Genomic DNA, 13686 nt, shown 5'->3' on the forward strand with positions numbered 1-13686 from the left:
ATGTTCCATGAAGATATTTTGTACATTTCCTACCATAAATATATATAAAAAATATTTGTCATTAGTAAAATGTGTTGCTAAGGACTTCATTTTGACAATTTTCTCTATATTTAGATTTTTTGCATCCAAGTGAAACTTGTATATTATATTCATTATTAACACACAGAGTGATATGTTTATTTCTTTTACTTTTGTTGATTATAACTGACAACTAAGGAATATCTCAAATTCAGCATCTCAGAAAATTACAATATTGTGAAAAGGTTCAATTTTGAAGACACCTGGCACCACACTGTAATCAGCTAATTAACTCAAAAAACCTGCAAAGGCCTTTAAATGGTCTCTCAGTCTAGTTCTGTAGGCTACACAATCATGTGGAAGACTGCTAACTTGACCGTTGTCCAAAAGACGACCATTGACACCTTGCACAAGGAAGGCAAGACACAAAAGGTCATTGCAAAAGGGGTTGGCTGTTCTCAGAGCTCTGTGTCCAAGCACATTAATAGAGAGGCGAAGGGAAGGAAAAGATGTGGTAGAAAAAAGCGTACAAGCAATAGGGATAACTGCACCCTGGAGAGGATCGTGAAACAAAACCCATTCAAAAATGTGGGAGAGATTCAGAAAGAGTGGGCTGCAACTGGAGTCAGTGCTTCAAGAACCACTACGCACAGACCTATGCAAGACATGGGTTTTAGCTGTCGCATTTCTTGTGTCGAGCCACTCTTGAGCTGGAAAATGAGCATATTTTCAAAAAAAAGTGGAGTGTCCCTTTAAAGGCAACTGTATCAACTTACATCTGGTCGGTTTTATAAGCGTAACATTAATATTGTCATTGCTTTACATACATCAGAATTATTTTATTAAAGCTGCAAAAAAAGTTTATCCTCTCTAGCATCATCTCTGTTTGACACATAAATTGCATGCTGCTTATGTACTTATATTTACTGCCAAGTCCAACCTGACAGCTCAACTTATAAATCATTCTTATAAGTTTACCATTATGAATATATGTTGAACAGAGATTTTTATGTACTTGCTCAATAATTGTTTATTGTTAACCAATAGTTCTTAGTCTTCACTTTCATTTATTTAAAGCTTTGCTCTTGATTCATTCTGTAGTCTGCACATGCTCAGATCTGCTCATCCACTCGGTTTATAGTCTGATCTCTTCTGTCTGCTCCGTTATGTACCTGCAGGTGAGCGGTCAGCTGGGCAGCGTGATGGATTTTTTCACCACGAGTCTCGTTGTGGCCGGTCTTGTCCCTCCTGATGATCGGATCATTGATGGAATAGATCTAAGTCCCGCCCTCTTTAACAACTCACTTGTGAACAGGTAATACCAGACAATATGTGAGATATATTTCTGACTGAATTGTGTTTTTGTACTGTCCCTAATGCAAAGGTTTATAGTAAAAAACTGTTAAGCGATTCCATTTTAGGGATAGTACATCCCTAAAATTTATACATGTAGCGTTGAGTGCATAGTTTATATCGGTGGTCTCCAACATGGTGCCCGCATAGAGTTGCCCGCCAAAGCACACTCTTATTAACAACCTCAATTTTAATATTTATTTATTATTATTTTATATAAGCTTGGCTTTTTTATATATGTTAACATTTTTTATTAATTTGAATAAAATAAAATCAACAAGTGAAGCAAAAACGTTTTAGGTTGGATATATAAAAAAGTAATCCTCCAGATTGTTTTATCAATTGTGGTAGCCCTTGCTCACAAACAGGTTGGAGACCCCTGGTTTATATTGTGTCATGTGGGACACAGTTGATTATTGGTTCTTGTGACTGTGTGCTTCACCACAATGCACAGGCCAACTAGTCACAAGGCACATGAGAAACAATGGTTAAAGGATTAATCAATTTTCTTAAAAAAAATCCAGATTATTTACTCACCACCATGTCTTTCAAAATGTTGATGTCTTTCTTTGTTCAATCGCGAAGAAATTATGTTTTTTTGAGGAAAACATTTCAAGATTTTTCTCATTTTAATGGACTTCAATGGACCCCAACACGTAACAGTTTTAATGCAGTTTAAAATTGCAGTTTCAATGGACTCTAAACGATCCCAAACGAGGCATAAGGGTCTTGTCTAGCGAAGAAAAATAAAAAAATATGCACTTTAAACCACAATTTCTCGTCTATCTGTGTTTGAAATGATTCGAGATGCGCCAGCGCGACCTCACGCAATACATCATCACGTCAAGAGGTCATGGATGACGTATGGGAAACTCCGCCCCAGTGTTTACAAGTGTGGAGAAAGAGGACCGTTCCGACATTGTTGTATGTTGAATGATACTAATTAATGTATTTGTGTCAGATTATTGTTTAAAATGGTCCGCAAATGTGCGTTTCATATATGCAACACGTGACATTTATTACGTCACTACACAATTACGTGAGGTCGCGCTGGCGCGTCACATGACTGGAGATAGACGAGAAGTTGTGGTTTAAAAGTGCATTTTTTTTTCTTGCCAAAAATGACAATCGATTCGCTAGATAAGACCCTTATGCCTCATTTGGGATCGTTTAGAGTCCTTTGAAACTCTGTTGAAAAAAACTGTTAAGTGTTAAGTATTGGGGTCCATTAAAGTCCATTAAAATGAGAAAAATCCTAGAATGTTCTCCTCAAAAACACAACCTCTTCTCGACTGAACAAAGAAAGACACCAACATCCTGGATGACATGGTGGTGAGCAAATTATATGGATTTAAAAAAAAAAAAAAAGACTAATTCTTTAACTTACGTACCAACATGGAGCCAGCGTGCCGCCATTACACCTAGGATGAGTAAAATATGGACACGTAATGACTTAACGTTCCCATTTCACACCCAACAGGCCCATCTTCTATTACCGTGGCAACCAGATGATGGCAGTGCGGGTCGGCCAGTACAAAGCTCACTACTGGACCTGGAGCAACTCATGGGAGGAATTTAACAAGGTCAGTGAGCGTATAATCATCTCAGTTCCCGCATGAACAGTGTTTGCTGAACTCCCGACCATCCCGTCCCGCACCGTTTGTGCCACAGATATCCCTGATACAATCAAATCATTGGATTATTCGGGAGAGGTGCGCTGTTACTTTTCTAAACAATTGGGCTCGCATTTAATGCCTGACAGACGATCAAACGTTCGAGTTAGTTTCCTTTGAAATCTAGATAGTGTCTTTCATTCCCTGATTTCTTGCTTCTTGATGCGGCAGACGCAGGATACCGAAATGCACATTAGCGCGTTAATGTTATCACCGAAACAATGCCTTATCAAATTGACTTGAAGATCAGGCAGTAATGAATATTAATGGTGCTAATGGAGCAGGGCCACTTCTGCGAAGGCGCTTCATCTATTAGCGCGCAGCATCCCTCATCCTGCGAGCTTCATACTGTCAGGCCCTCGGGACGCGTCTCGCTGTCTCTCGTACACACTTCGCACGCTTTGTTTTCCATTAAAGTCGTGCCGCACCCATACGCGTAACCCCTGTCCGTCTTCGGCACGGGCCTCGGGCTTCTTCTCCAAATGCTAGGGTTTGTTTTATGCCCCATCGGTTGCTTAAATTGCTCGGCCCTGGATGGACTCTGAATCAATAGCAGCCTCCTTTATCAGCTCATGTGAACTGAAGTGTAACTTCACAAATAATGGCAGCTGATTGCTTGCGAGCTGCCAATCGATCGCCGGTGCCCGCCGCTCGCGCACAGGATGGAAAAGGTTGAAAGCCGAGGTCCAGTCCTGACGGTTAATGTGTTTTCGGGAGGTGCTTTTGAGTCGTGCACAAATTTACAGGAGCTCTGGGTCTCTCTGGCAGGTCAATATGTTTGTAAAGCCCAGATTGATTTGAATGATTGTTACGGGTGACGTCACAGATTCAACGTTAAATATTTTGCGCATACAAAGCAGTGATCCACGCAGCTTTGCTCTCAAAAACAAGGCGCTTTCGCCCTCTGGTTTGTTTCCTGTTAAACTCGGTCGAAATGATGGCTTAATAGTATCGGTCACTTGGGTGAATTCCTCCTGAAAGCCGCACGGATCAGCGAGGTGTGAAATGAGAAATTTCACAGTGTAAGTGCTTTGCATCCGGCCATCCTCAGCAGGACGCTTTTGAGAAATAATGTCAAGTATTTTAGTGTGCATAAGCTCACCTGGAAGTTAAGATCCCTGAGTATTCCTTAAATTAAACATTTCATCGGTTTCAGAATTCCTAATGAATAAAACACTGAGCTTTGATTGACAGCTGGGCTAAGGGACGGGGTGTGGCAGGATTAGAAACAGTGGATATTCAGATAATCAAATCTTACAGACAATTATTTGTACAATTATCATATAAATTTGTTTAATAGTACTATAAATATAATGTTCCAAATACAATCCTAATGAAAATTATTAAAATAATTAACACTTATGTGTAAATGTAATAAATAAGGTATATAAATGGTTACACAACATTAACCAAAGTTAAAACAACTTTTTTTTAAACATACAATTTTATCTATTTCCGCGCTAGCATTTTTTATGATTTTCACAAAAGTTTAACGCCTTTCAGAAAATATATAAACATACAATATATCAAACAAAAGGGCAGATCATCTGCTTCTAAAAAATAACCTTTCATCTTAACTCCATTTGTTCACTTTTTATCACCTCTTAAACATGGGTAGGTTCTTCAAAATACAAAATTTTGAGCAAAAAGCTGAGATAAATGCATTTTTGTAAAGGACTTTTGTTAGAGATCAGATTCAGAGTGATCCTCAAAACATACATGGAGTTTTTACTGCTTTTGGATCAGTGGATGCTTCAGTGTTTTATAAGTTGGGTAAGGACGCCACCTACTGGATAATAGCGGAAATACGGATTGCCGTAAAAATGTGTGATTTGACAAAAATGTTGATTTTTTTACAGTGCGTAAGGATGACTAAATAATGACAAAAGTATTCAGACGGGATTAGTTTTACGGGGGAACTCTGAGAAAATCGTGCTTCTGAGAGGTCCTCTGTGTTTTTAATCCCGTCCGAATCGGCCATATCTGTGTTTTTCTCTGACGACCTGCGTAAAAATTCCAGCGCAATTTACCTACTGTTTTTCGCCGAACTCCGAGGTCGTCTCAGAAATGTAATCCCGTCTGGATGCAATTGTCTGTGTTTGCATAATATCTTTTGAAAACGCGGTTCTTATCATGTTTTGGCCAACGTGATCTGCTGTAAGGTCTTACTAACGCGCGTATATTGTACTTTCTGAGTCCCATTCATTCAGATATGAATGTTTTTTTCCATTTGGCAAAATAAAATAATTAAATCAAGACGAACTGAATATCAAACACTCTTAAGACTGGCCACCATAATATCAGTATAAGGTAAACTCAACCTTATTTTGTTCAACTCCGGAATGGTAATTAATAAAGATAATAAATTGATATTTATCATTATTTCTTTGGGTTTATTATAAGCAGCCAGTTATTTAAAACACGTAGGCTACTTTAGTAGAATTTGTATAAGTTCTTTTGATTTGTTAAAATTAAATTAATAAATGACATGTTCTGTAATAATTTTACATTTAAAGCAAAATATCAAACATTACAAACACGCGTACCCAGGGCACGTGATCTTCTGCAACGCCCAAACGCATGAAACAGATACTCGCATCTCTGAAATAGCCTGCATCATTTTAATCCCATCCGAATCAGTACATAAAATCACAGACGTCGTGGGGGACACGTTGAAACTCAAACATTGTTTGGAAAACTAATCCGGTCTGAATAGTGCTAAAGTTTTCATTTTGGGCTGAACTATCCTTTTAACCCTTTAACTGGCTGGGTTTCATAGTCATAGCTATGAATGACCAGAAATGTATATTTCTCAGCAAATAGTACATTCTGACTACAGAAATGGATGAATTGAAAACATAAGCTCAGCTTTTCTACTTTACCATAAAGTGACAAATCAACTGTTTGGTAAAGCACGTTTTTGAAAATGTATTAAAAACCCACTAAAGTTTTTTCATAGCACCAAGTAACACAATTTTGTAAAGTTAAAGGATTAGTCCATTTTATTAAAAAAAATCCAGATAAGTTACTCACCACCATGTCATCCAAAATGTTGATGTCTTTCTTTGTTCAGCTAAAAAGAAATTATGTTTTTTTAGGAAAACATTCCAGGATTTTTCTAATTTTAATGGACTTTAATGGACCCCAACACTTAACAGTTTTAATGCAGTTTAAAATTGCAGTTTCAAATGACTCTAAACGATCCCAAACGAGGCATAAGGGTCTTATCCAGAGAAACTATTGTCATTTTTGACAAGAAAAATATGCACTTATAAACCACAACTTCTCGGTCATGTGATGCGCCAGCGCGACCTCACGCAATACATCATCACGTCAAGAGGTCACGGATGACAAATGCGAAACTCCGCCCCAGTGTTTACAAGTGTGGAGAAAAAGGACCGTTCAGACATTGTTGTATGTGGAATGATACTAATTAATGTCTTTGTGTCAGTTTATTGTTTAAAATGGTCCGCAAATGTGCGTTTCATACACGTAATCTTTTCGATGTCACTACGCAATTATGTGAGGTCGGGCTGGCCCGTCACACAGCCGGAGATAGACGAGAAGCTGTGGTCCAAAAGTGCATATTTTTTATTTTTCTTGCCAAAAATGACAATCGTTTCACTAGATAAGATCCATATGCCTTGTTTGAGATTCTTTAGTGTCCTTTGAAACTGCAATTTTGAACTTCATTAAAACTGTGAAGTTTTGGGGTCCATTAAAGTCCATTAAAATGAGAAAAATCCTGGAATGTTTTCCTCAAAAAACATAATTTCTTCTCGACTGAAGAAAGACATGAGCATTTTGGATGACATGGAGGTGAGTAAATTATATGGATATTTTTTTAGAAAATGGACTAAATTTTTAAGGCTTTTACGGTGTAATATGAAAAAAAAGTGCTTTCGTTGCAAAATTTGGCACATGGCAGAAGTGATTTCTTTGTCTCTGACTCAGATTTTTTGGGATAACATAAATCAAGCAAATGGTAACGATAGCTCTATCAGCTTAGATACTGCTCTCAATAAAATATTTTGACACAAAATGTGCTCAACCATTTGGCTAAGGTAGTTAAAGGGTTAAAGTCTGTGTGGAGAGCATAAATTAACCTGATTTTTTACGATTGTGGACATTTCCCATTTCTGATCCACCTGCCCTTATTTTTTAACCCTAGTATCCATCTCAGTTTTTCTATCTGCTGTGCATTAATAATAGAGAAGAGCTGTTGCCTGTACTCCTCGGGTGAGCTCTTTCTCCAGATCTGCTGGGATTTGGTCTGTTTCATGCCTGTAAGATCAGAGCACACCGAGTGCTTCAAAAGACAGAGAGCAAGAGCAGACCAGCTCATAGGGGACCATGTGCTACCATAAAAGTGTGCTTGGGTGACAAGACACATCTCTATAGAGTCACAGTTTTCTCAAAAACGACCCCCTCTCAACATATGCTCTCCTGGTGAACATCTAAATATTAGGAGACGTTGTTTTGAAAAGCACTCGTCTGTCCTCCCGCTGGGTGCAGTGCTGGGTAATAAAGCCCTGTGGCATCACAACAGCCTCTAGCTATAAACAAAAAACACACACATACACACACACACACACACACGCATCTTGAACTTTCTGCAGTATGAAAGCTTTGTGAAATATGATTATGGCTTTTAGATGTCCGAGATTGCGATGCTCTGGGCCACGACTGATTGAGGATGCATTTGCATCTTAGAAGGTTTATAATACTAGAAGTTTGAGAGTCCCCCATGTCTTTTTTGTTGGTGTAAATTAAACTGCATTCAGTCAGAGTGCACAAATGGTACTTAAAGATGCTTTTTGCCCCAGGTGGTGTAGTTATGGTGTATTTACCGGTTGGTGCTTGTGATGCTGGAGATGTTTATTTCTCTCTTCTGTGGAGCAGAAGATCAATGCTATCACCATGTTCTCCAAACAAGGGTATAAACTTCTGCCCAGGTCAGGAGGTGCCTGGGGTCACCACACACACGCAAGAGGAGCACAGCATGCAGCCAATCATCTTCCACTTGGGCCGGGACCCTGGGGAGAGATATCCAATCAGGTAAGGCCATGGATGTTGAATGGTATATTAAGTTTTGCGCTGATGTGATTTGTCTTAGCATCTGTATGTCTTACTCGCATCCCTTTTAATTCACGGGTCCTTGAAATCCTTGAAAGTTTGTGATTCTGGGGAAAAAAATTCAAGGCCCTTGGAAGTTTTGAAAAAAAAAATACATACATAGATACAGGTCATTAAATGTGCTTGAATCTATTTTATGCAAGAAGTTTTCTGGAAAAAATCCATATTATTTCCTGTGTAGTGTAGGATAATATCATAAAATTCTAGACTTTTTAAGCACACGTGCTAAACTGTTCACTTTAAATAATGCTTATATCTTCTGTATGCGAATGTTGATTCATACCAAAATGCTTTTTTGCATAGTTGTGTTTGACACATGAAAACGTCTTGGGTTACGTATGTGGGGGATTCTCACTAAAAATTTGGTTTTAAAAATGTCAAGCATGAAAATGTAAAAATTGCTTAAATTTACTTTTTTCCCACCAGACATTGAAAAACAAAGTCTGGAGTAAATGGGAACATTAATTTAAAAACTTTTACTTATCATTTAACACTTTTTGTAACATAATTTAAAAAATTAGTCTTAAAAAATCTCATTACCGCAACAGTCAGAAAACATCAACACTGACATATTTTCAAAATGACATGACAAACCTGAAAGAACATAATTTGGAGATTCTGCACATGCATTTAAAATCAAAGTATTATGCTTCTATTAATTAAATTAACATTTAATAAGCATCTGTTGCGGTAATGATAATCAAAATGTCGTGTAAGCATTCTGACAAGACAATAAATTAACTGTAAAAAAAATGATCTTACCTGGTAGCCATCTTGAAGTAACTGGTCCATGTGCTTGGTCACTCAAAATCAAACTTTATTAAAATTCTGTATGTGTGCTTAAACTGTTCTCAAAAAGTGTTGCGGAGGATGAGAACATCAGGCATGGACACATCATTTTCCTAATTTTTCTTCATTATTATTATACATGAATATTCAGTAAATATTTTTTTCTGGCTTCTAAAGTAGTCTAGCAAAACATCCATTTATTTTTTTTCTTAATATTTTTGTGTTAATCTGATTAAATTACAACATAACGCATGTTCAAACACAGCCGGACACATTGCGGTAATGAGAATTTCAGCAGAAAATGAGATAAAATTTACAATTATAAATTCTTATGTTGAAATCACACATTGTGCAAGGTAGAACACAGTATTGTGTTAATTCTGATGCTTTTTAATGTTACTATATTACACATTTTAAAGCTAAAATCATTAGTGCTGTGGTGTTTCAATGGTTTCGTGAGAATCACCCATGTTACTGTTGTTCCCTGAGAAGGGAATGAGACGCTGCGTCTCCCTTGTCATACTTCCTGCGTCACTGTAACGCCGTCTTTGGCAATATTTCAGATAGCGATATACTTCCTGGCTCCCGCGTCACCCTGTCTTTGTCATTAAGTCTCACCATTGGTTTAATTTGATATACACATTCAGACACACTTACCCCTGGAGGCATCCCCAAAGTGTCACCGCAGTGACGCAGCGCAAGTTCCCTTGAAAGGGAACTGTAACAATGTATCTTAAAAGATAACACAATGTAACCTTGCTCTCACTTGAAATGTGTTCCCACATTAAGTCCTTGAAGTTGAGGGTATTGGACCTGGAAAGTCCTTGAAAGGTCCTTGAATTTGAAGTTATCTAAGGTGTGGGAACCCTGCAATTGTTTAGCCTTTTCGTCATCGTTCTATCTTTTTTCTGCTTTCTCACATGCATTGGGAACAGTGTCAGAAAAACTTTATTATTCATTGATTTTTTTTTTACAGGTTTGGTGCATCAACGCATCCATTTGTATGTCAAAAAAACAACGCTTTTATTCAAAGTGAATTACTTTCTTGAGTATGTGTGATCCCTGTGTTCGAACCCATGAACTCATCATTGCCATCGCAATGCTGTGCGTATTGAGCGACAGAAACAGTTGGGTCGAAATTTGTGTGATGGGTCTTTTCGAACTCTTGCTTGGAATTTTATTCGATTCCATCCATCAAACTTTTTCTCAGAGGTTTCTCTTGCGTGTTATTATGCACGTAACAATACGTTCAGCCTCTCTCTCCAAACCTTATTTCTGTCCCCATCCTCTCTCGATTGCATTGTTTTTATATCTCTACCATTTCTCGAAGAGAGACAGAGTAATTAAACATTAATGTTGTTTTTCATCTACTCATCTCGGCTCTGTTGGACCCGAGCACCAGCAGTGAAAGACTCATCCAAACAAAACAAAAAGAAAATCAATAGCTGTGTTGAGCTCCTAGGAGGTGAAAGCAGCTAGTTGGCCGTCTTTATCCTGATTATCTTTCCAGTGTGCAGTTGATGTTTTGGAGCAGCCCCCCCCCCCCCCCCGCTCGTCCTCTTTGAATGGGTGTCAGGCCGGTGGCCGTCTGCTCTTCATGAACCCAGCTGGAGCGGCCGGTGCTCATTAATCTGTGTCTGCAGCTAAAGAGCCATTTAAGATGATGTAGAGCCTGTCTGTTCACATACCTACAGTCCAGCATACTGACAACACAGACACACATGACCAGCAGAACCCAAACACATCACAGCACTCATACACACTAGTGCTGGTGAAACGTGCTGGGTTTTAAAAAGATGTCAGGAAAAAAATCAGCCTTCGCTTTTTTTGGTCCGTTCCACTGCACCCATCTGCTTGTTTTTGATGCGATTTCTCAGTATTATGGTTTGCAATTGAAACAGAGAGAATTGTTTTATTCAGCTAGTTAAGACCTTTCAACAATACATGACAAATCAATATAATCTATATCTGTATTTTCTTTCTGTTATGATGAATATGGTCATATTTCATTAACAATGAAGCAAAACATGTATGTATGTTAAAAAAAAGTACTTTTTTTTAAGATTCTTACACCTATTTTTGTTGTTTTAATAATTACACCTGATTCTTATCATGAACATAGCCATAGAAGCTGGCATGCCATGGTGTTAAAAAGAAAGAAATGAAGGATGGATGAATAAATTATTAAATGAGAGAGTGAGAGAGAGCGAGAGGATGGATGGGTAGCAAATGAAAGAATGGATAGATAAAAAAGAAAGAAAGAATGGATGGATGGATGGATGGATGGATGGATGAGCAAATTAAAGAATGAATGATAAAAAATAATGAAAGAAAGAATAAAAGAAAGAATGAATGGATGAAAAAGAAAGAATGGGTGGATGGATGGATGGATAGATGAATGAGAGAGATAGCAAATTAAAGAATGGATGGATGGAAAAATGAAAACAAGAATGGATGGATGAATAATTGAATGAGAAAGAGAGTGAAATAATGGATGGATGAGAAAGAAAGAAGAAAGGATGGATAGATGAAAGAAATAATGATGGATGAATAAGAGAGAGAAAGAACAAATGAATAGAAGGATGGATGGCTGGAAAGGATGAATGGATGGAATAAAAGAATGACTGTATGAATGGAATGAAGGATGAAAGGATGGAAGAAAAGAAGGATAGATTGATGAAAGAAAGCATGGATGGATGAATGAAAGGATGAATTAGAGAGCATGAAAAGATGGATGGATAAAAGAGATGATGGATGGATGGATGAAAGAGAGGAAGAGAGATAGCAAATTAAAGAATGGATGGATGAAAAATAATGAGAGAAAGAATAAAAGAAAGGATGGATGAAAAAGAAATAAATAATAGATGGATAGATGGATGGGTGAATAATTGAATGAGAGAGAGGATTGATGGATTGATGGATGGATGGATGAATGAATTAATAAGCGAGAGATAGCAAATTAAAGAATGGATGGATGAAAAATAATGAGAGAAAGAATAAAAGAAAGGATGGATGGATGGATGAATAATTGAATAAGAGAGAGAATGAAAGGATGGATGAGAACGAAAGAAGAAATTATGGATGGATGGGTGGAAAGAATTAATGGATGGATGTTTAAGAGTGTGAGAGAGAAGGAACGAAAGAATGACTGTATGAATGGAAGGAAGGATGGATGGATGAAAGAAAGCATGGATGGATTAATGAAATGATGAATGAGAGGGAAAGAGAGAGCGCATGAAAAATGGATGGATGAGAAAGAAGAAAGGATGGATGGATGGATAAAAGAGATGATGGATGGATGGATTGAAAAATGAGAGAGAAAAAAGAACAAAATAAATTAATGAGTGGATAATAGAAAGAAGGAAAGAAAAAGAGAAAAAAAGGGAAAGAAAAAGGATGGAAGAATGGATGGGTGAATGAGAGAGAGCAAAAGAATAGATAGATGGTTGGATGAAAGAGAGAGAGAGAGAGAGAGAGGGATGGATGGATTGATGAAAGAAAGAAAGGATGGATGGATGAAAGAAAGCATGGATGGATGAATGAAAGAGAGGGAAAGAAAGAATGGATAGATGGATGAGAAAGAAGAAAGGATGGATGGATGGATAAAAGAGATGATGGATGGATGGATTGAAAAATGAGAGCGTGAGAGAGAGAAAAAAGGGCAGAATTAATGAATGGATAAAAAGAAAGAAGGAAAAAAGAGAAAGAAAGGGAAAGAAAAAGGATGAAAGAATGGATGGATGAATGAGAGCAAAAGAATAAATGGATGGTTGGATGGAAGAAAGGGAGAGAGAGGGATGGATAGATGGATTGATGAAAGAAAGGTTGGATGAAAGAAAGCATGGATGGATAAATGACAGATAGGGCAAGAAAGAATGGATAGATGGATGAGGAAGAAAAAAGAAGAAAGGATGGATGATAAAAAAGATGATGGATGGATGGAAAAATTAGAGAGTGAGAGAGAAAAAAAGAACAAAATAAATGAATGGATGGATAAAAGGAAGGAAAGAAAAAAAGGATGAAAAAGGGTGGAATGATGGATGAATGAGAGAGAGAAAGAACAAAAGGATGGATGGATGGAATGATGAGGATGTGTGTGTTATAATGCTGACAGTAATGTCTGTGCTACTACGAGACGGATCAGTGAAGTTTTTCTGTGTTTACAATCCAAACCGTTACGATTCCGACCCCCCATCAGCTCTCCCGCCCGAGAGCCCTCGCATCCGTCCGGCCCGGGGCTGACGTAGCAGCAGTTCAGGTCTCATCCGTGTCCGACGAGCACTTCAACCCTCGATCAATAGTCCTCATAGAGCTGCTCAATTTCCACCGGGGGGAAAGAGGGGTATTTGATTGCCTCTTCAGCTCAATTCCCTCGTCTCGCTCCAGCTGCGCTTCTGTGTCTTTGACTCCTTTTATTCATTCGCTTATATTTGTTGTCGTTTGTACCATGTGAATACTGATTCACTTTTATTGTGTCTCTTCACACTGCGGTTGTGTTAGTGCGAATCAGTACGGTGACACACCTGAGCAATACCCCTTCCCCTCGGGGGTCATGCATTATAAATCAAAAGACTGTATTTGCATGCATTGTTATTAATAATCAGTCGCAGAAAGGAAAGGAGGGTTCAGATGCTAATGAGCCGTGCTGACTGTGGAGTTTCTATTGTTTGTCTGGACTATAGGCATAAATAAACATCTTATTCTTAATTATTGATCA

At 38.0% G+C, this 13686-nt stretch overlaps 1 protein-coding gene across 1 annotated transcript in view; it reads left to right on the top strand.

The window, feature by feature from the left end:
* Positions 1-13686, top strand: part of galns (galactosamine (N-acetyl)-6-sulfatase) — a 34655-nt gene that overhangs the window by 18552 nt on the left and 2417 nt on the right. The window contains exons 10-12 of the mRNA XM_055216573.2: positions 1197-1333; positions 2852-2954; positions 7981-8102. Of these exons, the coding sequence (XP_055072548.2) occupies positions 1197-1333; positions 2852-2954; positions 7981-8102 (362 nt within the window). The remainder of the gene's footprint in view (positions 1-1196; positions 1334-2851; positions 2955-7980; positions 8103-13686) is intronic.

This window comes from Misgurnus anguillicaudatus, chromosome 21 (genome assembly GCF_027580225.2).
Source record: "Misgurnus anguillicaudatus chromosome 21, ASM2758022v2, whole genome shotgun sequence".
NCBI classification, from domain to species: domain Eukaryota; kingdom Metazoa; phylum Chordata; class Actinopteri; order Cypriniformes; family Cobitidae; genus Misgurnus; species Misgurnus anguillicaudatus.